General features: G+C 46.8%; 1 protein-coding gene across 2 annotated transcripts in view; it reads left to right on the forward strand.

The window, feature by feature from the left end:
* The window catches only part of SYT12 (synaptotagmin 12), a 57,531-nt gene that overhangs the window by 6,545 nt on the left and 24,926 nt on the right, over positions 1-26,060 (forward strand). For both annotated transcript variants that reach the window (XM_037899511.2, XM_043549396.1), the window contains 3 exons: positions 7,648-7,715; positions 9,983-10,176; positions 13,353-13,745. In XM_037899511.2, coding sequence (XP_037755439.1) covers positions 7,682-7,715; positions 9,983-10,176; positions 13,353-13,745 — 621 coding nt within the window. In that variant the 5' untranslated portion in view covers positions 7,648-7,681. The remainder of the gene's footprint in view (positions 1-7,647; positions 7,716-9,982; positions 10,177-13,352; positions 13,746-26,060) is intronic.

Raw genomic sequence — 26,060 nt, forward strand, 5'->3', positions numbered from 1 at the left:
AAGAATCCTTCTGGCAGACTTGAACAAGTAGCACACACGGCCCTGGTTTCCAATACCCTGCCACTAGCTTTCACCTCACTGTTTGTGTACTCAGCTCCCTCGGTGTCAGTAGAAGTTCCCTCCTCTCTAGAGGCTTTCCTGTTCTGCTGTGATTCACTCTGTGCCATGGATTTCCTTCCCACAATTCTCTGCCACCAAAGCCCTCCCGAGGTCACAAACACTAGATGAATGCATGACTGAATGAATCAGGCAGCGGCTGAAAAGGAGAGAGCTTTGTGTGTAAATATTCCCATAAAGGCACAAATTAACCGGCCGCTGGGGCTCAGGCCAATATCTCCCCCATAGTCAGGCACAGGGAGGGGGTTTCTGCACACCTGGTGACTGTGACCACTGCTGGAGGCCGGATAATGGACTAGGGGGACCGTTATTTTAGTCCAGTCTGGCAATTTCCTGCATTCTGTGTCTGTCTGTGGTATTTATCGGGTGCCCATCACCATAGTATCTAAGCATGTCACAGTGTTTAATGTATTTATCCTCACAACACGCCTGTGCCATTATTCCCATTTTACAGGTGGGGAAACTGAGGACGAGCAATAAAGTGACTCACCTAAAACTGCAGAGAGAACCTATTGGCAAAGCAGGGATTACAGTGCAGGAGGGCCATATTCTTATCCACATGCTCAGGCCACTGGAGCACAGTACTTGGTTGTGTCTGGGGGACGGCAACTGGAGAAAGGTTTAGTAATTGGGAGGTAGATGCAGAGGACTGTTTTGGGGGCCTGTGGGCAAGGTGGCAGCTATGGTGGGTTGGTGGGATTGATCTATGGGATAGGGGTGGATTGAATGTTCAGTGAGGGCCCATTACACAAAATCTTTGCTTGTGGGGCACGGGCTGTCTTTCTGTCCTGTGTTTGTACAGTGCCTAGCACAGTGGGGTCCTGGTCTGTGACTGGCTTCTTGGTGCTACCACAATACAAATAATAAGAAGACAATATCCCTGCACAATGTATTAGAGTTTAAACCCCTTCTAATGGGCGGGACAGCGCTGAGGGTAAAACGGTTCTCAGGAAGCTGGTCTGGTCAAAGCGTGTTGGTGGGGTCTATGTTCTACATTCCCAAGGGGATGTTTAACTGCCCCTTAGTGCCAGGATGTCTCCCAGGGGGCTGTTTTCCTCCTCCTGCAAAGCACAAGCTATTTATTTCTCTGTTGCAAGTAGAATGTGATTTCCCTGGCTCCGCTCCCCATGCCTGTCGCTGCTCCCCGGTCTGCAGCTGCTCATAAAGAAAACTAACAAGGATCCGGCTCCAACCGCCTTGTCTTCATTAGATTGTCACCAGCCTCCGCTGGCTCTGCCGGCGCTTTATTGAAACTGCTGGTGACACATACTGTCAGTTTGAAATAATGGGGCTGGTTGAGAGGGATGGAAAGATTTAACAATAACTCCTTCCCCACCAGTAAAGCCAATAGGGAGGTCTCGCACCACAGCACCCAGCTCCAAAGGAAAGCAGGAATTCACACTCAGCTCTGAGAGCCCCAGAACGGGCGTTTCATTGAAATGCCCAAGGGAGAGTCTGAGTTATTCAAATCCCGGGGGTTGGATCTGTCGCCACAGTGAATCAATGTAGCTGAAGTTGATGGAGCTATTTATGCTAGCTGGAGGGTTTGGCCCTTAAATCTCCAGGCTGTCTGTTCAGTAAGGACAATCCTGTATTCACTGCGGGGCATGGAAAAGTAGCTGGCCCTGTAGGCTCCTCTCCTCCATAATCCCTGGGCTCAAAGGATGGGATTTGAAGGGGACAGCTGGAAAGCCACAAAGTGACTCAGTGAAGTGCTCAAGGGAAAGGGGTGTAATTAATACAAAATGCTCAAGTTCCCCACAAATTCTCCCCCCCTCCCCCTTAGCATCTTTTGCCCATGCATTGAAGTCCAACATTTATGCAGCCAGGACCACACAAAAATAATCCAGTTCCTACATGAAACTCCAAAGTGAATCTGGAGATGTATTTGAAACCTGCTAAACTTCTAGCCTTAGGCTTACAGCTGGTTGGGTGAGAATTTCAGTGAAAAAGTTCAAAAGAGAGGAAAGACTTTGGGGGTTTTTCAAAAAATGTTGCAGGAATTTCCAAGTTTTTGGATGGAAATTTTCACTGAGAACTCTGATTTTTCCTTTAAAAACATGGAAAAATTTTGAGGAACACAAAAATCTAGTTTAGGAAAAAAGGCTTAAAAAAAAAAAAAAAGTGTAATGGAAAATGTTCCACCCCTGCTACGTGTGGCATTAAAATGTTCCCTCTGAATTGTAGCTAAGGGCTGTACTAAGCAGAACAGTATGCCAGCATCCTAGCCTTATGCTATGCTCCGTTCTCAGTAGACTGAGTTTCAAATCAGGTCACAAGTGAAATGAGTTTAGCACAGTCTGACCGAAGTCTCTAGCCCATGTCTGTCCACTGCGCACAGATCAGCCTGCTTTGCCCAGGACAGCATAGGGCCAAGTTCTACCGGACGAGCTCCGGGGTGGGGCGTCGGAACAGTGCTACCAGTATTTCGCCTTCAGGTGTACGCCCGCCAGACTTGCCTCACTCCCACTGCTGTTTAGCACTTATGATTCTGTTGCAATGTAAACCCTTTAACAACCAGCCAAGGTTTTAGGGTAGGGGTGGAAAAGACTCTGCCTCATCTTGACTTTTACCAACGGGAATCTGTCACCTTGGCAGCTTGCCGTTGTAGGAGCCACTTGCTGAGCTGGAAGCTGATTGCCAAGCTGAAATCTTAATTGGAAAGAGGAGCCAGGTGTTTATCCTGCTAGCATGTTTTCTTTGTCAGAGACTCATTCCATGGGGTTTTGTTGAATTTCTGTCTTTCTGATTGGATGTGCAGGTGTAACCCACATACCTGGGTGTGGTGTACTGTCCCATCTAGAGGCACCGAGACCACTTAGAAGAGATAGAGATGAATGAGTTTGCTCTGTGGTCTTAGCTAACAGCCAGGTGGCTTTTAGCTTATGCAGTAGAGGCTCATGCATTAAGCTCCAGAGGTCCCCGGTTCAATCCTGCTCGCCGGCAACCAGGGTCTGTTGGCGTTACACAGGTATATCCAGCAGGCAGCCTAGGGAGAGGCTTCCAGGTTGCAGCCGCAATGGTTGTACTCACTCCAGCGTGACTGCTGTTACCATAACGTGAGGACAGTCCAGACCCAAAACATTGATTTTGAGACAGACATGATCCCTCTTGGTCTGAGCACAGCACTGGAAGCCACAAACTCCTGAATTCTGCTCCCCCTTTGACACTGACTCTCTCTGACTTGGGGCCAATCAGTTACCCCTCTCCCTGCTGCAGATTTACCGTTCATAAAATGGGGATTACAATACTTAACTAAATCCCCATTTTACAGATGAAAAAACGGAGGCAGAGTAGTTTGCCCAGGGCCCCAGAAGGAGTCTGCGTCAGTCTTAGTTACTGCACGGGCGCATTGTACTGTGAGTCGTGCTAAGTGTGACTCCTGCTTATCCCATGGATCCAAGGTGCATAGCGTTATGACTTGGCACTGGTGGCAGGGAGATTTGTCAAGTGTTCAAGTGACAGCAGTTTTTTTCCAGCTCTTCATGTATGTTTTCCCTTTGAGAGGCTGCTTATTCTTCAGAGTAGCTTTGAATTTACAGCCCACCTGTAGACATGGTCCTCTGGGGATGCCAGACAAGTTTTTACTTTAACCCTGGTGCAACTGGAGGTTTAATTCTATCCACTTGATATTCTAGCAGTGCTTCCTAGCACTGACATCTCTGTGCTTGGAAGAGTTTAATGTGCGTATGTGACTCTGTGAAAGCCCCCCGGCCCAGCTGTAGAAGGATGACTATGCAAAGCATCCTGGGATGTGGATAGTGTCTGACAGGCTAATCATTCTGTGAATTTTCCTCATTGTCTAGTTTAATCTTTTCTGATGCAGTGAGACGAATAACACAACAGAACACCAGTGCTGGAAGCCGCAAGCCTTTCCCGAGCACTGTAGCTGAACACTGGCAATGGAAAGAATCTACCTGAGCAACCAAGCACCCATGTAAAATTAACAATTAATTAGCAACCCCAATGCAAGAGGGACTTTACTCTGCCAAGTAGAATGGCATTGTGCAATGGCAGAGGGAACACACCAGGCCAAATCCACCCCTGCTAGCTATCTCAGGAGCCCACAGTCTGCCCTGAGGAGGGTCATGGACTCGGCATTCTTATGCAGAGGTTTTAAGGGAATGTTCTCCCTGCATATAAACTAAAAAGTTTGGGGTTTTGTCTATTGGCATCTTCTAATGATCTGCAATAGGCCTTGTACTGTGAGTGTATTGGCAAGGGTCTTTTTGCATAGCTGTGTTGGATAAAGCACCTTAAAAACATATGGCCTTGCAAAGATTCTACCTAAATGTTGCAGAGGCCATGAATTTAGAATGCGCCCAGCAAATTAGCCAGGCACCATGTGGCACCTTCAGGCCACAGAGGTAATAAACAGCCCCTGCTGCAAGAATCGATTGACTGGGTATGGCAGAATCGATACATTGGAGTGATTTAGGAAAAACACTGATCCTCTATTGAATTGGCAATCTGTCTATTCTCCAAAACAGAGCCACCTAGACTTAGCAAGGAGCCAAACAATGGTGAAATATGAAATGCAGTGAGAGAGGAAGCTGAACAGTGCAACAGGCATGTATGCTTAAAAACAGAGTGGAAAAGGGGTGGGGGTGGGGTGAAAAGTCTGGGGAAAATAAGCCTCCTGTGGGCTCTGACCTGGAGGAGTCCGTCCAAAGAGAGATTTAAAAGGACTAGGGGGTAGGGCTCACTTCACCAGCTGGGTTCAACAAGTCCAAACAATTGCTCTTTCTTCACATGGTGAAAACAGCCCAATGGCTGGCTGTTAGTAGAATTACGGTGGTGCTTAGAGGCCCCACAGAGCAAAGCCTCACCGTGTTAGGTGCTGTATATGTAGTTAGGCAGAGACAGCCCCTGCTCCGAAGAGCTTACAATCTGAACAGACACAGGCAAAGGAAGTATTATTATCCCCACATTACAGATGAGGCACTGAGACCCAGAGATTGTCACTTGTCTGAGGTCACCCAGGGAGTCTGCAGGAGGGCTGGGCTCTTGGGTCCCAGTCCAGTGACTTAAGCACAAGTCCCTCCTTCCTGACTGTCTGTGGAAGAGTGATCTAAATTTTAGGCCTCCCAACAGGAAGAGAACCGTGACAAGCACACCTAGCGCCAGCAGAGTGAATGTACCCGTCACCTTTCCATCAGCCAGAGAGGTGGGGAAAGCGGGGAAGATGATGGAGTGTGGAGATCCCCCGTGAAAGGCAGCAGAGCCATTGCCCTCTCAAAGACATTTGGAGGCCAAATCCTAGAGAAATGGGCCAAATCCTGCCAAAACATCCATCATCTGGAAGGGAGCTGTAATTCTTCTTCCACACAGAAAGGAGACCTCAGCAATGACTGATAAATCAGAGTCCGGTTGGCAGTTTATAGCGCAGTAGTTTAGCAAGGTTGAACTGAGCAATCAATGAACTCTATTGCTGGACTTTGACCAAGACACGAGGCAGGTTTTCATCAAGACTTTCCCCAGGAGACCACCTGCACATTGTGCAGCGCTACAGGAGGGGAAGGTCTGGAATGCCCCCTGGGACGCTAGTCTCATGGAATTTCCCACCAGGCTAAAACCCATGCTAAGGGTTGGATGCCCTGTGCTCCTGTCGTTTCCAGCCCAATCCTAGCTGTCTTGGGTATTTAGATGGCTCCTGTTATGGTAGTACCCGAGAAACGTCGTACCTTTAAGGTATTTATCCTCGCAACACTAGCTCCAGGTGCTTGGAGCAATGCAGGGACTGCGTGCCACGTGGGTGGGGAGAGATTGGGCAGAGACTGTGCCCCTGCTATGCATTAGCCAATGGAGTTGGCTGGGCATGGGGGGAGGGGTTATGCTGCACCCCATAAAGGAGTGACCCAAATGACACTCCCTAGTGAAACAGGGGACCCTCAGGAGGAAGAGTGTCTCTCTATGGCCAGATGCCCCTGGGGTGGTGTCTACCCCTTGGCCCTTACAATGGGCTGTGGCAAATATCACTATATAGCACTGTGTGCAGACCCCAGTCAGGGTCAGCAGGAGGGGGGGAATGTAGCCTCGTGGTCTGACTAAGGCGGCCTGTTATTCCCAAGATGTGTGGGGCTGTCTGGAGTTGTGTGCATGTGAATGGAGAAGTAATAGGGGTAATATATGAGCTGAGAGGGGCGCTGGATGGTACTAGCCCTATATAAATAATCAGAGGTGATTGAAAAAAGGTGAGTATATTTCATAGGAAAATATTGAAAGAAACCATTTTTTAAATTTAATTTAAATTGTTTAATATTTTGGTGGTGGGGGGGGGACCCAGCTTCTCCGTTTATTCCTTTCTTTTCCTCTCCTCCCCATATTTTTTTCCCCCTCAGTGGTGAAAAAGGGGAAATTATTGTTGTGGGAAGGGAAGGAGAGGAGTCAAAGTGGGATTTTTTTTCTCCCCACCAAAACAGAAGCGACAACTATTTTAATTGAAAAGAAAAAAATGTTGACCAAAATTACATTTCGTTATGGTTGAAAAAAAATTTTTCATCGAAAAAAAACCTTTTTTTTTTTGGCGGGGATGGGGAGGGGCGTGGAAGTGGGTGAGGCCTATAAATAGTCACAGGCATATTCCCACGTATCTATTGTGCATCACTTATAATGTCAAGTGAAAAGCAGCTCTCTCCAGTCCCTCTCTGGGCTGCGTGACCGAAAGTCAAACCCAGGCCTTGTAGTCCAGCAGCAGCCACAGCTGCAATTGAGCAGGCTCTGAGTAAGGAGCCACAGTGCCCAGACTCTCTCTCTGCTAATGCTAGTGCTCTCTCGCCCCCTTCCTGCATTAAAGAGAAATCGAGGTCTAGGGCTGGAGCTCCAGAACATGTAGGTTTCATATACAGATTCTGGGTTTAGTCCAGTGTTCAGACTGAGGTCTGGGTTTGGATTCCTACCACCCAGAAAGTTGCGGGGAGAAGGGGATGTCTGACTCCAGGGTTTGATTTGAGCCCATCCCTATGTTGGTCACATATAGAGTGCCATGCCCCTGAAATCAGGTAGTGTCCTTGTTGGCAGGGCCAGTCCCTGTGTGCAGGGATTGGCCCTGTTTTTGGTAAAGCCCCTGGCGTGCTGGACATTTGAAGAAAGTGCCAGCCAGCTGAGCTGTGAAACTGACAGTAGTCTGGGGCAGATATCTCCATCACCAGGTCTGTCATGGGCTGACCCTCTGCCTTTCCTCTTAGGCAGGATTCCAGTGTCTCCCTCCTTCCCCTGTCCTCCACCCAGTCTCTGAACCAGCACCTCACATGCAGGGCAGCAGGCCAGGGAGAGTCTGCGTGGCTGAGGAGAGGGAGAAATGGCCAACCTTTTCTCAGTAACCCTTCCAAGCACATCTCTCTGATGCTCTCCAAGGCCCTTCCCTGTGCACACCCTGTGGCAGAAGCCCTGGTTTTCCACTGTGGTCATCTGTCACAGGGCAGAATTTAAATCCAGTGACTGATTGGAAATGCTCTTGAGTGAGAGATCAAATACCTCTCTTCTCTGTGTGCTTCTCCTCTCCTGACTACTTTTGTTTGTACGTTTCAGGCAGTCTCTCTAGCTGAGAGTAATAGAGCTGGACATGGACAGTAATATAGCTGAATACCGCATCAGTGGTGAGTACCTCTAAACAAGCACTAAGGGATGTTGTTTGGGATTGATTTGAGCTGTAATTCTCCGATCTGGAGAACAGAGAACAGCTGCCTTTCTGGGTGTCAGATGGGACAGGTACAGTGACCAGTTCTGAGAGGTCCGCGTAGAAGTACTCTTAACACAGTGTATACACCTGTAGAACTCACTTTTGCAGGGCATTCCTGAGGCTACTAAATTGGAAACTTTTGCAAAATGGGATTATTTCCCCCCCCCAGAAAAACAGTAATGTGAAGTTAAGACTGTAGGTGCGTACCAGTGGTTTGGAATGTGTTCCCTCCAATGTGAAGTAAGCCAGGAATTGGAGAATTAAGGGTTTACACCTGTCATGTCCTCACAACAGAGAATTAAGGGGTGTTGAGAATAATTCATTGATACTTTGAGATGCTCTAAGTATGGGGGCCATATACAGAATAGAACTTGCAATACTTAGATTGTAATTGGGGCATGGATTGTCTTTGTTCTGTGTTTGTATAGTACCTGTCACAATGGCATCTTGGTCCAGGATTAGGGTTCCCAAGTGCTACACAAGAAATAATAATACATAATACACCACTAGGATAAAAATCAAAAGGGCACTCCATCTTCATCTAATCCATCTATCAATCCATCTATTTTTGTACTGCAGTAGAATCTAGGCACCCCAAACCGGGATCAGGGTCTCATTGAGCTTGGCACTGTACAAGCAGAACAAAAAGATGGTCCCTGGGTGTCCCAAAGAGTTGACAGTCTAAGTACAAATGAAGAGACAAAGGGAAGTACAAGGTAATGATGAGAGAGTACGGGTCAGCGTGAAGAGGAGTGACCACAGCATACCTCATGCTTCATAGCCCAAGTAGATCACCAGCCATGATCAGGAAAAACTCTCCTTCTCTCCCCACTCTATCACAATTAGATCAATTTTATAGGTATTATGGCTTCCTCTGACACATCCGTCACTGACAGTTGTCAGAGACAGGGCGTGGATGTAGGTAGACCGTTGTTCTGCTCAAATATGATATTCACAGTCTAAGATGAAGTCTCGGTTGTATAGTTTTTAAGAAATGACGCCAATGGACCAGAATGTTGTCATAAGAACAGGGTCTGCTATTCGAGAGAAGGCCAGCCTTCTATTTTCACTGCTGGAGGCACAGATCTCATGGTGGCCTTGCGTGACAAGGATTTCATGTCTTGTTGCATGCTGAATGATGGCTGTAGATTTAACTATTTTATGTGATGGATGCTGGCACAATGCAGCAACAATTGTGAAATGTGCCATGCTGGAGCGCCTGCATTCTCTTAAGTTGACAGTGAAGAATGCAGATTTTTCTCTGTATAGCCAGATAGGCATAGGAAGCTTTCTCCCAAATTCATTTGGCGTCACCAACCCATTGGGAACTGGCCTTCTGGAAAGGACAATGTATTTCATACACCCAGAGAGTATGTTCTGTACACTTTATATAGGTATAAAATCATCTATTGAGGTAAATTGTCACAGTTCCATTGACTTTGATGGAGCTCTGACACTTTATACTAGCTGAGGATCTGGCTTACTTTGTGTATATGTGTGGGGGCTGAAATATATGAAAGCAACCACGCACAAATTAGTTCATAGTGAGTGAAATTATGATTGCGATTTCCATCACAGCTCTTCGGTGGGAAACAATTACACAGGAGCTGCCATTTTACAGGAGCAGATGAGTGATCCATCTTGTCTGGTGTCCTGTTTCTGACATAGGCCAATGCCACATGCTTCAGAAGAAGACTGAACTCCGTCCCCCTTTTTCCCCATAATTCGGGGATGGGCATTCCTTCCTGGCCCTGGCTGGTGATCGGTCTATGCTGTGAAGCATGAGGATTGAGAGCCCTTGGTTAATGTAACTGCAGATACCCTTGTGATTCACTTAATGATGATACCTAATCCTCTTTATGAGTTTACTTAGCAGCATTTCCCAGTAAAAGCCTGGCACTATTGCTCTGAAGTTAAATGCTATCACTAGATAGATTGTCCAGGAATTGCCAGACTGGATCAGACCCAAGGTCCTTCTGGTCCAGTATCCTGGCTCTGACTGTGGCCAGCACCAGATGCTGCAGAGGAAGGTGTAAGAAACCCTGCGGCAGGCAGATGCGGGATAATCTGCCACACATTAGTTCTCATCCTCATCACTGAGAGATTGGTTTAAGCTCTGAAACATGAGGTTTAATATCTCTGCCCCTGGACCCCACTCCTGACAATAACTCTCCTCTCTTCTAGTTATAAGGAGTCCGCACGGGTGGGAAATAGGCATCTATGTGACTGGCGCACTTGTTCTGCTGGGAATCGCTGCACTAAACCTGTGGAAATTATGGAAGTCTGGGAATTATCCAGCACCGTCTCCATTTCCCAATTACAACTACCGATACCTGGAACAAAAGTACGGGACTACGTATTCGGACATCAAACACAAGGTAAAAGCCCTTCTGTTCAGTGTGACTTGGTTGCTAAAAGAACAGGAGTACTTGTGGCGCCTTAGAGACTAACAAATTTATCTGATCATAAGCTTTTGTGGGCTACAGCCCACTTCATCGGATGCATAGAATGGAACATATAGTAAGAAGATAAGATATATACACGTACAGAGAACATGAAAAGGTGGAGTAAGAGGCTAATTAATTAATTAATTAAAGACCAATCCACGCTAGCGGTCCATTTCCTGGACACTACTGTGCTAATAACCGATGATCACATAAACACCACCCTATATCGGAAACCTACTGACCTCTATATTTACCTACATGCCTCCAGCTTTCATCCAGGACACACCACATGATCCATTATCTACAGCCAAGCTCTAAGATGCAACTGCATTTGCTCCAATCCCTCAGACAGAGACACACCTACAAGATCTCTATCAAGCGTTCTTACAACTACAATACCCCTGCTGAAGTGAAAAAACAGATTGACAGAGCCAGAAGAGTACCCAGAAGTCACCTACTACAGGACAGGCCCAACAAAGAAAATAACAGAATGCCACTAGCCGTCACCTTCAGCCCCCAACTGAAACCTCTCCAGCACATCATCAAAGATCTACAACCTATCCTGAAAAATGATCCCTTACTCTCACAGATCTTCCTCGCTTACAGACAGCACCACAACCTGAAGCAAATACTCTCCAGCAACGACACAACAAAAACCCTAACCCAGGAACCTATCCTTGCAACAAAGCCCGATGCCAACTCTGTCCACCTATTTATTCAAGTGACACCATCATAGGACCTAATCACATTAGCCACGCCATCAGGGGCTCGTTCACCTGCACATCTACCAATGTGATATTTGCCATCATGTGCCAGCAATGCCCCTCTGCCGTGTACGTTGGCCAAACCGGACAGTCTCTATGCAAAAGAATAAATGGACACAAATCTGACATCAGGAATCATAACATTCAAAAACCAGTAGGAGAACACTTCAACCACTCTGGTCATTCAGTAACAGACTTAAAGGTGGCCATTTTGTAACAGAAAAGCTTCAAAAACAGACTCTAATGAGAAACTGCTGAGCTTGAATTAATATGCAAACTACATACCATTAACTTGGGTTTGAATAGAGACTGGGAGTGGCTGGGTCATTACACGTATTGTATCTATTTCCCCATGTTAAGTATCCTCACACCTTCTTGTCAACTGTCTGAAATGGGCCATCTTGATGATCACTACAAAAGTTTTTTTTCTCCTGCTGATAATAGCTCTTCTTAATTAATTAGCCTCTTACTCCACCTTTTCATGTTCTCTGTATGTGTGTGTATATATGTATGTATATATATATAATCTTCTTACTATATGTTCCATTCTATGCATCCAATGAAGTGGGCTGTAGCCCACGAAAGCTTATGCTCAAATAAATTTTAGTCTCTAAGGTGCCACAAGTACTCCTGTTCTTTTTGTGGATACAGACTAACACAGCTGCTACTCTGAAATAGGTCGCTAAACATTCCCACCAGCCATCAAGCTTTTATAAAGACAGATCAATATGGAGAACATAATCAGCTCAATCCTTTGATTTCCTCAGCAAGGTCTCAAACAGACAAAGACTTCAGAAACTCCAACCCCAGTGAAGTCACTAGAAAGCAGCATAAACCACAGCAGAAAAATGCAAGAAGAAAATTAGGAAGGCGATGAAGAAATTTGAAGAGCTAATAGCCAAAGATAAAAAAACAAATCACATAATGTTGTTTACATCTATTAGAATCAGGAAACCTGCAAGAGAATTGGTGGGGTGGCTGGATCATGTGTGGGGTACAATGAACAGTTACGTGGCAGAGCCACAAAATGATTGCTTTGCATCACCTTTCATACAGACAAGGTTGGGAAGGTACTTGTCCTAGACCTGAGCTAAAGGAAAATATGACCCAGTAGGTCCCTTCCAGTCCCCTGAGATTGCAGGCAATTCTGTCATCTAATCCTGTTAAGGAACTTACCAAGCTTCATCACAGAACCACTTAGGTTGTGTGCCCCTACTACTCCTATGGGGAGGCTGCCCCAGAACCTCACTCCTTTGATGGTTAGAAACCTTCTACTTTCCAGTCTGCGTTTATTCATGGCCAGTTTTATACCCATTTGTTCTTGTGCCAATATCAGCCTTTAGTTTAAATAGGTTGTCTCTCTCCCTGCTGTTTACCCCCCCGGATGGATTCATAGCGAGCACTCATATCTCTTCTCAGTCCCACTCTTTTTAGTCTTCTCGGATCATCCTGGTCGCTTTTCTCTGCACCTGTTCCAGTGTGAATTCATCTTTCTTGAACCTGGGTGATCAGAACTGCACACACTATTTCAGATGAGACTCTCTCTTCGTTACCTATAGGTCCTAATACTACTGACTACCTTTTCAGTAGTACCTAAGTGACTTAGGAGCCAAAGTCTAATTGAAAGTCAATGGGATTTAGGCTTCTAAGTGCCTAAATCACTTTGAAAATGGAACTTAGGCTCCAAAGCTGCTTAGGCACTTAAGAGATGGTGTAAAATTTCCTTATTTGTGGGCTAAATGCTATTGGGTAACATAATCAGACACTTGAGCAAATATAGTTCACCCAGTAGGGGGCAGTGGTACATGTTATGTATTCGAGGTGGCCAAAAAAACAGAAGGGGGACGGATTTGTGGAAAAATTTCAAATTTTTGGTTGGTTTTTTAAAATTATTTTTCATTTTTTGTACCTTTTTCATCATCTTTTTTTTTTTTTTTGTTCCAAAATGGAAAGTTTTCAAAAATGATTTGTTTTGAATATTTATATTTACAAATAACTAAGGTGTCACCTAGTTGACTAATGAAAAGTTACCCTGCAGCAAAACGAGAAAGGGAGAAATAAGGGATGGGAAGGGCTTTCATATCATATACCGTATATGTTCTAGTGCGTTATCTAGTCTCTCTTAAATGACCTAAGCACTTGTCCTGGGAGACTGTACCACAGCCTAATGCTGTAGATCTTCTTGTTAAGGAATCACCTTCATATCCCATGGCAATTGCGTATTTAGACCCCTTAGCACTTAAGAGCCCCATATGCTTTGTTTCACATATAGTAAGAAGTAGTTCAGAGGAGAAGGGGTTAATGCAACCTGAGTGCCTCTTCTATTCTTTTCTATGTCTGCAGAGGGGGGGAGCCTCAAACTTCCGAAAGGCAGCGGAAAGGACGTCCCCTGTCCGCAAGCCCCGCCTGAAGATGGATGACACCTTTGAGAACATCAATGAGCTGGGTACCTTAGAGTTGATGAGCAAAGACCTAGATCTGGGTCCATTCGGGCTACTGAAGAGATCTGTATCCACTGACTCCCTCAGCTCCATCTCCTCCATTGGGAATAACTTTGGCCAAGACTTCACTGTGGGCCAGGTGGAAGTCAACATGGAGTACGATGTGTTCTCCAACACCCTGCACGTCACGCTGCTGCAAGGGAAGGACCTCCTGGAGAAGGAGGACGTCAACTTTGAGTCTTGCTTTGTGCGCATCAGCTTGCTCCCAGATGAACAAATCATTGGCATTTCCAGGGTAAGTGTCACCTTCTCTTGCAGCATTTTTGGAGGGGGGTGTGTGTGTGTTAAGTGAAATGTTTATGGGACTAGTCGTTGTTCATGGTATACCGACCTCTGAAAAGCTAGATCTCAACCTCCTTGCAGGAAATTGACTGAGCAGTCAGGGGTCAAATCTGAGGATGCATCTCCTGCTGCTCTTCTTTTCTGACAGGAGGATGATAGGGCAGCCTGAGTCAGTAGGGTCCGGGTGGATGGATGAGGAGTGGGCCACAGAAGCAGCACATCTTGGAGCCTTGGGAGGAGTATGATAGCTGGAAGCAGTTGGCGGAGTGATTACTGCAACTTAGGGCCTCCTAGTGCTTGGAATGACTACAACATTACTGCCAAGCTCACGGTATATAATGCAATGTAATCTCATTTTTCGAAGAACTGGGGTAGGTTCTCAACGCATGGTCACTCCTGCCATAAAACCGATAGGCAAAGGAGTTCACAAATGCAGAATCACACTCTTGTCCCAGTCCTAATTGCCCATGATGGAACCTGAATGAATCTAGTTTGAATGAAGAAATGTACATTTTGAGTTGGAGAAGGAGCAGCTTTATCCAGCTGGGAAGGAGGTTGCAGGTCTGCACTGGTGACCTTCATTGGTTGTGCACTGTAGAAAGACTCTTTATTTCAAAATTTGCCAGTGGGGCAAGTTTGCACCATGTGGGACATTCTGCATCTCCTCTGCTAGAGCAGAAATGGGTGTACGCTTAGTAGCAAGTTATACAATATAGGAGACCCCAAATACCTGCTGTTCAAGGGTCACCCCACATTTTTCAGTGTATCCTTGGGCACAACTAACTCATCACATGTATGTTTCCATGTCCCTCCGAACATGAACAACCCTGGAGGTCATGTCTCCATGACATCAAAAACCATAGGTGCTGAAACTAGGGATGCGGCGGGGGGGGGGCGTGCAATCTGTGGGCTGAGTGTGCTTGACTCAAGGGAACAATCCCCAAGGCTCCTGTTCCTATAATAAATTACACAGCCTCTGATGCTGTCCCAGCCATCTCTCCACCACGTGAAGTTCCACCACCCAAACAAGCAGAGGCAGAAATATCACGGCGCTTGCAAATCCAGACTCTGATGCTGAAATTGACAGCCACAGCTTCCAGGACTCCTGCTTGCTTGCGACAAATCAACATCATTTCTGCTGTAGCTTGGCTGCTTCTAGAGCTGGGTGAGTGCCCCTGAACGGCGAAGCTAGATTGCACTTCTCTGTGAACTTAGAGTATGATCGGTTTGTTCTGGGGATCGCTTTTATCTAGCAAATGCTGGGCGCACATTGCATGATTCCTCTAGCATGGGCTTCCTTCCTTCGTATTTAGATATAGGCAAGCACTAGGCATTGGTCAGTTCCCGGGGCACTTGTACTAGTGTTTTCCAGCCCCTTCCTCAGATGTGGAGTCTGTCCTTCCAAGCGTGAGGTGCGTCTGTTTACTTCAGGGCTATCATGGGCTGTTGTAGACAATTGATGATTCGTGTCACACTTGTTTGAGGCATGAGACTGTGTTCATAAGAAAAGTGTGTTATCACTGTTGGGAGATGAAGGATGGTCCTGTGGCTTGAGGCGCTGACCTGGAACAAAGAAAATCTGTGTTCGGTTCCTGATTCTTCCATAGACTTCTGGTGTGATGCTGGGTAAGTGGCTTAATTCCTGTGCCTAGTTCCCTATATGTAGCATGGGGTTAATAGTGCTTCCTTTGTCTGTCCTGTCTGTTTAGACTATACACTCATCAGGGCAGGGACTCTCTCTTACTATGTGTGTTCGCAGTGCCCAGCACAGTGGGGCTCTGATCTCAGCTGGGCCTCTAAATGTTACCATAATCTAAACAATAGCCGTCATCTTTAGGAAACAACCCTGCATTGTCGGCTGAGAGGGCCAAGATCCCCTAATAGGAATGAGGGATGGGCATTACCTGTGATTCCCTGTCAGCTCAATGTGGTAAAATGGCTGTTAACTGACAGCAGAGGGAGGAAACCTTTCGAGGGCCTTAATTCAAAAGCCTGCTGAAGGCAAGAACTCTTCCCATGCAGACAGGGTCACGTGCTGCGGATGCTCCTGGGCTGAGCTGACCAGTCCAGCGCTTGCCATTCCCAGCGTGCGTTTGAAGGTGTCTGTGCCTGCGGATTTCAGGTCCAGTTCTGGAATGCTGAGCAGCTGCAGGAAGATGAGCGGCTATTCCGGGTGCCCCCTGATGAGCATTTTCCTGGGTGTGTGTTCTTGCCAGGCCACTCACACCTTGGGGCGCTCATGCAGTGTGAGTGCGGATTCAGGCTGTAGGGATGCAGCCCAGCTACATCCATGGGCCATATTCAGCCCTGGCATTAGCGGGCAAAACACCATTCGAGTCAGTGGCATCACACCGGCTTCTGCCAGCAAAGAATTTGGCCCTGTGGCTGCAAAGGCAGTGTCAGCAGAATTGTGTGAGGGGAGTGGATGGCCGGGCACTACTCCTCAGTCCAAGTGGCTTGTTCTGCTCCATTCCCTGCTTCGTAGCTGACTCAGCACCTGAGCCTGTGCCCACTGAAGTCAATGGAAAGACTCCCATTGATTTCGCTTGGATAAGGCCCCCGATATACCACAGTGAGCTGGGAGGTAGATGCAGCACCATGCAACGCACTGGGTATGTCTGCTGTGAGCTGCTGGCTGGGACCCAGTGGAATATTATCCTCCCCAATCCGTAGCACTAGCCCTTCCGTTTCTCCCCAGCTGCATCAGTGGTGAGTAATGGGTTAATCCCGAAAGAAACCTCCACTGGGGCATGGGAAGCTCCGGGCAGACCCAGTTATAATTCAGAAGCTTCTTCCTTGGAAGTTGCTTGTGATACCATCTGTCAATTTACTAACTGTAATGGGAGCAATTAAGTCTGTTCTATGAGATGGAAAGGACTGTAAAGAGAGTTTTGTTTCAATCGCTTCCCTAGTCAATGAGCTGCAGGCATGCCCTTCTAGCTCTTGGGAAGCGGATCTGTGAGCAGTATGCAGAGGACCTGGGAGGTGCTGTCTCCTGGCGAAGGCAATAGAGGGGGGAGTCCGGACTCCTGAGTGCCATTCCCAGCTCTGCTAATGACTTACTCTCTAGCCTTAGGCAAGGCACATATCCTCCCTGTAACTCACTACAGCAGGGGTAGTGATACAGACCAACCTCCCAGGGGCACTGTACTAACTCATGCCTGTAAAGCAGGAGAGAGCCTTGTCTGGGCACCTCAAGCATCCTGGATTTTGCAGGACATTCCACTCTGGCTGAATCAGGCTGCATCACAAAGGCAGGCAAGGGGAGGAGGGACAGACTTCCACCAAATGTGCTGTAGCCTGTGGGAAAATGCTTTGAGGAGGAGACCATGGCCTCAGATCTTGTCTCTGTTTCATGTACTTCATAGCCCTTATTACTGAACAAGACCTTGTATCCCACCCCAGGAGCCTGCCGGTGCTCTCCAGCTGGCTCGGAGTACCCAGGGAAAACTGACTGCGACAGGAGCACGCCCACCTCCAAATATTGGGAGACTGACCTGCTCCTCAGCACATGCAGCTGCTTTGATTTGCTGCCCTTTCCAGGAGGCAGGCAAGGGAATAGGGCAGGGCAGTGAATCGGGTGCAGACTTCCCCAAAGGAGGTCTATAAGCGTATAGTCTGTGGGGCAAACCCATAGCGTTGGCTGGTCTGATTTTGGTCATCCCTCTGCTCACTGCTGGTTGTATTTCTATGCCCAGAATGGAGGGGGAGATGGCTAATGGTGGGGAGGAAGGCGAGTGAAAGGAAGAATATTAAAGGGAAAGGGAGACAGTGGGAGACAGGTCAGATCAGAAAAGAAAACTAAGAGGGGTAATTAGGTTGGGACCCAGCATGTAGCCTGAAGCATATGAGTCTTCCTGTTGAAAGTCACATTGCTCACATGCTTAAAGTTAACCACCTACCTAAGTGTTTTTCTATGTCCAGGCATTTCAGAGGGGAAAAGCCAAACTGAAACATGAACAAATGATGCCAAAGGATAGAGAAACGTGGGTGGGGAAAATCCAGAATGTGGAAAAGACTTGAAAAAAAGAGGCATTGAAGATGGAGAATAGGGAGAGAAGAGAGAGTCATTATTTGATCATATATAAAGTTTTAGTTTCTATAAGATTTTTGTATGTGCGATTTGTTGTTGCTATATTTGTGTGTGTTACCCCCAGAGTCCCAGTCCTTAACCAGGACCTCATTGTGCTGGGCGCTATACAAACAGAACAAAAAAAAAGGGTCCATGCCCCAAGGAGCTTACAACAGAAGTGTAAGACAAGAGACGACAGGTGGGGAAGCACGAGGAGACAATGAGATAATACAGATAAGCATGTTAGACAATTGTCTCAGCACACCAACTACCTAACTGTTGTCAAGGTATGGAGGGGTTGGTTTGTGTTTTATTACTAGTGGCTTATTTATTTCTAGCAAATCTAACACGTTTCCCAGTTTTGTACTCAGAGGGCCACCCTCCCGCCTAAATCCACTGGCCTGGGGCACTCTGTGGATCATCAGTGATAGGTGATGATGGGGCAGCTGCCTGGTAGCTCAGAGAGTAAAGGCTAAACATTGGTGCCAACCACCATCCATTCTATTCCTCCTCCTGTTGCATGTGGCTTGCTCTTGCCTGTCCTGTCCACCTCCGTCCTCTTGGAAATGGCTGTCCACTTCCAGCAGCATTGTGTGGTGTTTGTGCTTGGTTTCTGGACAAGCTAATTTGAGTGTGGCCAGGGAGGGGGAAGCCCCTGGGAGGCTAGATATGGAAAACATGAAGACAATTAAAAGTTTGAGGAAACTGGGCTGGAAGTTGCGTGTAGTTTCTGTAAATGGGACGTTCCTCCAGCCGGTGATGTGTGTGTGTGTCATGTAGGAGGCAAGTCTCTCTGAGCAGCTCAAAGGAACATGCAGGCGTGTTTCACATTTGCACTTGCTCCAGGGAAATCATGCCCTTCTGCTCAGATCCCTCTGCCTTGACATGTATCAATTTATATATGTCGACATCCCAATTTAACTCCATGCGCAGGAGCCAGGGCCAAAAGATTCAGACTGTTTCAACAAATGACGAAATAAAATGATGTCCGACAGGGACAGCTTGGATCCTACTGTATGGTTTTTCAAATCTTCCCCTTCCTAAATCTCCTTGCTGCTGCACAGTTTCCTTTTAATTAGGCATGAGATAAGGAAAACACAATGCTAGATTTGCAAGCGCTCAGCACCCACAACTGGGACCAGACCCTCCCTGCTGAGCTCTTTGCAAAATCTGGCTCCAATTAATAGAGATACCTAGCTCTTATATAGCACTTTTCATCAGTACATCTCAAAGCACTTCACAATCTTTTAAATCACCCCTGTGAGCTAACAAGGGGCTGTTGTACAGGTGGGAAACTGAGGCACAGAGAGACTAAGTGACTTGCCCAAGGTCACAGAAAAATCTGTGTCAGAGCAGGGAATTGAACCCAGGTCTTCCAAGTCTTAGGCCAGGGCCCAAACCACACTACTATCCTTTCACTATGGTGGTGGGTTCCTGATAATCTTGCCCATAAAGTCTCTTGTTCCTTTTAATTTTTTGAGGGGGCAATTTTTAAATAAATCCATTTCTGGTAAATGATGCTAGGTGGCCAGCTTGAGCCACTCCAGTCTTGTTCTGCCATGGAGCAGGGAAAGCCGTGCTTGCTTGCTTGCTTCTCCCCCAGTCCCATCCCAACATGCCTTGGCTTTTACCTGGAGACACACCTTGCAGTCCCCAGGATCATTCAATTCCTGGCCTCTCTGCTGAGGTGGCCTACAAGGGTGCCATTTAATACCAGTTGAGATAGTGGCTTTTGTGCCATGGAGTCCTGCCCAGCAGAGACCAAACTGAAATCACTAATTCATACAGCAAAGGCTACATAGGACAATGGTCAGAAGTTAATGACTGATCACTGTCATTCTGGGCTGGATTTGAACCAGTCACCAAGGCCCTGATCCCCCAAAGGTTTCCATGCAAGTGAACCCCTGTGGCCCTGCCGATGAAGTCAGTGGGGCTCCATACGAGTGCAGGACACCACCCACATGGAGTCATTTGCAGGTTTCCAGCTATTGCAGGATTAGGGCCCGACAACTGAACAGCTTCCTACCCCATTGCTCTGAGAATTTCAGCCCCACATTGCAAAGCCACTTGTTAAGGTGGCAAAGAGCTTTCCATTATAAACCTGATTTTTGACCATATCCTCGAAGTTCCTCAGTAAAAAGTCCGTAATACCCAACATGTCTCATGATTCTTCTCTAGCTAGCTCGGTTTCTTTGGTTGGGGGTTGTGTTTTGCTGCTTTCTGTTGCAAAGTTTGAGGTTAGTTGGGCCGGGCATCTTGGAGGCAGTGAAGTTGGAGAGAGTTTGTTCATTTTTGGAAAAGGCATGTGATGCTTTTGTCTCTGGCCTAGACACCCCAGCTTTGCCTTATTCAGTTGTCCTCAGTGAGGAGAGTTTGAGCACTTAAGGCAAGTTGCATGGTTAATTCTGGAGTTATTCGCCATCCAAGTTGGACGCCCTGAATGTCCTGTCCAGTCCTGCCATATGTTGATGACTGACCCTGTAGACGGTCATGCCCCGCTAAGCTTTGGCTTAAAAAGGAAGTCTTCTTATCATTGAAACTAGCTTAAAGATATGAACTGATTCCAAGAGGTGAAAATTTGTCCAGCTCATGGCAAAACACCCCAACCTGTCTCCTTTAAGCCAGATAAAAGGTCACCGGGAACCTGTCCGCTCCTGTCAATGAGCTTTGGATCAGGCCTATAAAACAAACCCCCCTCACAGCCTGAGCTGGAGAACTCAATCTACGTCTACACAGACTAGAACCCCCATGTATCTCCTGCACCTCAGCCCTCCTTCCCGTCGGACACCATTTTCCTGTCTTCTCTTTACAAACTGGCGGCAGATGCCCGAGCACCACACCAGGACACACTGAAGCCTGGTTTGTAGCAGGCAGAGATGCAGGAAACCAAACTTTACTGAACGTGAGAGACCAGTGTCCCATGCTGAATCTCTTCATTTGTCCCGCTGCCTCCCCCTGGCCCCCTGGCCTTGTCTCCCCCTGGCCTTCCAGAGCCCCTGGTCCTTCACCACCCTCATCCCTCTAGAAACGGGATCCTCTTTCTCAAGTTCCACTTATTCCGCCACAAGGTCCACATGCAGAATGTTACATTTTCAGTTTGTAGGCCCAGCTACTTATGATTGGAGAGGCTCAGAACCAGTGGGGAGGGAAGGGAGGAATGCAAACATTGTCACAAATTATTGTTTTTGCTGACATTTTGTTTTCACCAACACTTACTCACCAGCTTCATTTACAATGTACCAGTATCCACATTGGGGGGGCAGGGGCAGGATTACAGTAGGGTTGCCAATTTTGATTGGGCATATTCCTGGAAGTTTCATCACATCACATAATCTTTAATTAAAGATTAATTTTTAATTCCTGGAGACTCCAGAACAATCCTGAAGGGTTGGCAACCCTAAATTACAGAGTCAGAGTTAAGGTTGTCTTTGTGGAACCTTATCTCCAAGTTTTCAAGCGCTCAAACATTTGGTGGTTTGGGAGGTTTTTTTAACTACAGTGGCATAAATATAATGTTGTTTGGAACTAACTGCCGCCTATTTACGACTCTAGCTCTGGCCTCACCAAATTGTTTATCTGGAAATTCAATGAACAAAAGAAGAAGGGAAAAATCATCTTAGTAGGTAGTAAATTTTGGCTTCCAAAGATATCTATGTAAAATATTGCAGCAAGTATAAAATATTATCTTTAAAATATTTTGGCAGTGCCCTTTTAAGAATAATTTTCAGCACAAAGACCAGACTCTCTGAATTTATGCTCTGTAGTTATTATTTATTGACTCTATTTACAATTCACTAACACTATTTATAGACGCATACTGGCCTGAGACAAGTAATGAAGACACATTAGTCTCTTTCCTGTAGTGTTCTGTAGTCACTTGAAAAAAATTAACTAATATTTATATAGCATCTTTCAATTCATAGATCCCCCAAAACTGTAGCAACTGGAGAAATTTATACAGGGATCACTCCACCACTGATGTAGTGGAGCCATTTTGAGAGCCCATCTTTTCCCCAGAGAATGCCCAGATCTCCCATTGACCTCAGTGGGAGTTGCTCATAACCCATGGGGAAGCATAGGGCCATTTGGTGGCAGGCAGCAGCTGTCTAAGACCCAAATGTTGCAATAGGCTTTGCAGAAGCAGACCCAGTGTTCTCAACTCAAGATAAGTCTCTCAATATCTGGTGTTTTTCTTTGAGCTCCAGTTCCCGGATTCATGTGGTTAGAGGAGAACCTGAGCTTTCGTTTAAAGGAAACAGGAAGTTTCTAGCCCTCACAATTGCAGAGAAAAGCTGGAAAATGTGAGTCTAGAGCATCCTAAAGGCTCAGAATCTGGACAAAGAAAATGAACCTCAGATTACTTATTTGTAATGATCTCATGAGTTTTGAATGCTTGGGGTTGGCAATACCACAGAGCCCCATCAAAATCCATGTGTTCTCTGTCTGTGTGCAAGGGTGTGTCCGTGCCACTGACTCAGGCTCGGAGGGCTCCGGCTCAAGGGCTGTTTAATTGCAGTGTAGGCGTTTGAGCTCAGGCTGGAGATGGGAGTTCCCAGAGCCCAGGCTGCAGCCTGAGCTGGAACATCTATACGGCGTAGCCCAAGTCAGCTGGCACAGGCCAGCCATGGGCTTGTAGTTGCAGTGTAGATATACCCCCAGAGTCTACCCATGCTTAGGGGATCAGAGCCCAGCAGTGCCCTGTGATGCTACAGGACGATCAGTGGAGCATGCTGTACGTCAGCTAAATGAAGCAACAGGGAGGATTTTACAAGAGGCAGATGTCCGGTGGTAGGTATCATGGTGTGCAGGATCTCAGCTTCCCGGACTGACTGTGGGAACTGGAAGGGTGCAGAGCGGGGAGACATGCAAACAAAGGTGATTTATTACCATCTGATCACAGAGCTCCAAATGGTAGAACTCAGACAGGAATGTTCAGGCCTTAAGGGTAGATCTACACTGCAAAACCAGCCCTGTGGCCGTGAGTCTCACTGGCCAGGTCAACTGACTTGGGCTTGCGCTACGGGGCTAACGTAGCAGTGTAGACGTTCCTGCTTAGGCTGGAGCCGGGGCTCTGAGCATACGTCTACACTGAGATTAAAAACACACGGAGTCTCAGACGCTGGGCTCCAGGCTGAGGCTGAACATTTACACTGCAGCTTTATAGCTCTCTGAGCCCGAGCCCCGTCAGCCGACCTGGGCTAGCTGCGGCCATGCCATGCTGCTTTTATCACAGTATAGACATACCCTGAGGACCCACCCCTCTTGCCAGGTCTCAGATCCTAGGCTCCAGCCCGAGCAGGAATGTCTGCACTGCTACTTTTAGCCCCAGTGTACAAGCCCCGTGAGCCTGAGTCAGTTGATCCAGGCTCTGAGACTCACTGCTGTGGGATTTGTTTTTTTTTTTACTGTGTAAACGTATCCTAACACTCCTCTCATATGATACTGGAGACATGTAGCCTCTGTGGTTCCGCCCTTCCCCTGATTACAGCAGGCAGTGTGGTGGTTTGTCACCCAGAGCCTGCCTCTGGCCCCATTCATCCTCTGTTCCACACAATCAGTGTGCCATCAACATGTCATTGGTCACCTTTCCCTTTGTCCTTGTGGGAGGGGAAGGCAGGGTCATTAACGAGCCTTTGGCCACTTGTCCCTTTCTGTGACAATAATCGGCGCGGAAGCCTTATCCACTGGACTGCACTGTGTGTGAGGTGATCTCCCCTCACCCCAATGGCAGGGTCTGCCATGGCACTTTTTTGGCATCCAGTGCCATGTCGCATCAGCGTTGTCAGCTGACGCAGCCCTGATGGATATCCCTGGTCACCAGCTGTGACGCCGCGCCGCCTGTCTCTCTGGCAGCCCTGGGCATACTGAATGCCTGAGAAATCTATCCAGAAGCTCAAGGGTGGCGAAAATAGCGCAGCCTGCAACGTGTTTGTTTCTTTCCACAGTCCGGAAACAGCATCATTTATTTGCAGAGTGACAGTCACCCCATTGTGTTGAGTAATAATCAGTAAGAGGCCGATGCTCCTTTAGCGTTGTGTTTATCTATGGCAAAAGCAGAGTATTATGGTTATTGTGGGAACCAGCGTTTTCACAGTGTGTGTGTGTGCAAAATTTCAGCCATGAGGACTGCATTCAGTTTAGCTATTTGTAGTGAGTAGATTACACTCCACAGTGGCACTAGATCAGTGTCTCTCCTCTTAAAGGTCACTTGCCATTTCTCACTGGAAGCTCCAGAGGGTCTGTAGTGACCAGTTGTATAATCTGGAAGTCATTTGCACTGCACAATAACAACTTTATGGGTTTTACAAACTTATGAACGACTTCATGTATTCTTGTGCGCCTGTAGATGGCACTCTTTATATTGACAGGTTTCAGAGTAACAGCCATGTTAGTCTGTATTCGCAAAAAGAAAAGGAGTACTTGTGGCACCTTAGAGACTAACCAATTTATTTGAGCATAAGCTTTCGTGAGCTACAGCTCACTTCATCGGATGCATACTGTGGAAAGTATAGAAGATCTTTTTATACACACAAAGCATGAAAAAATGGGTGTTTACCACTACAAAAGGTTTTCTCTCCCCCCACCCCACTCTCCTGCTGGTAATAGCTTATCTAAAGTGATCACTCTCCTTACAATGTGTATGATAATCAAGGTGGGCACTTCCAGCACAAATCCAGGGTTTAACAAGAACTCCTGGGGGGGGGGGGGGGGTCGGGGGCGGGGTAGGAAAAAACAAGGGGAAATAGGTTACCTTGCATAATGACTTAGCCACTCCCAGTCTCTATTCAAGCCTATTTCCCCTTGTTTTTTCCTACCCCGCCCTCCCCCTCAGACGTTCTTGTTAAACCCTGGATTTGTGCTGGAAATGCCCACCTTGATTATCATACACATTGTAAGGAAAGTGATCACTTTAGATAAGCTATTACCAGCAGGAGAGTGGGGTGGGGGGAGAGAAAACCTTTTGTAGTGGTAAACACCCATTTTTTCATGCTTTGTGTGTATAAAAAGATCTTCTATACTTTCCACAGTATGCATCCGATGAAGTGAGCTGTAGCTCACGAAAGCTTATGCTCAAATAAATTGGTTAGTCTCTAAGGTGCCACAAGTACTCTTTATATTAACGGTCTACCTATACTCACATATAGTCAGCTATATCTCGTTTATATGTAACACCTGTAATGCTTAGGGCAGGAGCATCAAACGTGTGGCCCACAGAACAGTTTCATCTGGCCCACGGACTTCTCATGAATCTTTGGGATTGTTTCATGACCCCAGAGTCTGCACTACAGGGGGTGTGATTTGTAGGGTGCACCAATGTGTTGTGTTCTAACTCCACCATGTAGACCCTGCTAGTGTGCATTGTTGTGGTCCTGGACTAAAAACAGGACTACATCAATGCGCACTAAGGACATTTAGTTCACGCCAGTAGATCCACATGGTGCGTCCTACAAATCACACCCCTGTTGTCCAGACTTTGGAGCAGCGAAAGCTTGCATACACGTGTAGAACCACATGGTCACATTGAAGAGGCTCTGGAGAGGAATAAGTCGGGCAGAAGGTGGTACAAGGCTGAGTGAGGGGAAAATGGCATGGAAAAGCGCTTACCTGCCAACTGGAGAATAGATACCCCAACCTGGCAAGTCGAAGAATAGGACATTTAAAATCTGTCAGAGGGCGAATGTAAGTAATCACCACCATGGTTTATCTTTAGCTATTTCTATTTGAATAGCTTTTGCTGAATGTGGCCCCTGCTAAGTGGCAGGTATCAGGTCAGGCCCGCCATATGAAATGAGTTTGACTTGGGGCTTATCTACATAGTAGGGTAATGTGCTTTAGAGGGGTGTGACTTCTGCACATGAGGGAACCTTTAGTGCAAATCAGCAGGGTCTCCATGGCCCAGTTAACGTGCAGCATGTTAATATGGTTTAGAAATCACACCCCCGCAGAGCACATTACCCGACAGCATAGACAAACCCTTAGTCTTTCTGGGTTATAAAGCACCACACACATCAAAACTCTTTCTGCTCCTCTGGGGAAACCATGTTAGGAGGAGAGTCTTTAAATCCGAAGTCTTTACATCAAGACTGGTTGGCTTTCTAAAAACTATCCTCTGCTCTAGTTCTACCCAAGTTAATGGGACTGATGCAGGAATCACTGGATGAGATTCTATGGCCCAGGTTATATATGAAGTCAAAC

This window comes from Chelonia mydas, chromosome 6 (genome assembly GCF_015237465.2).
Source record: "Chelonia mydas isolate rCheMyd1 chromosome 6, rCheMyd1.pri.v2, whole genome shotgun sequence".
Taxonomy (NCBI): Eukaryota; Metazoa; Chordata; order Testudines; family Cheloniidae; genus Chelonia; species Chelonia mydas.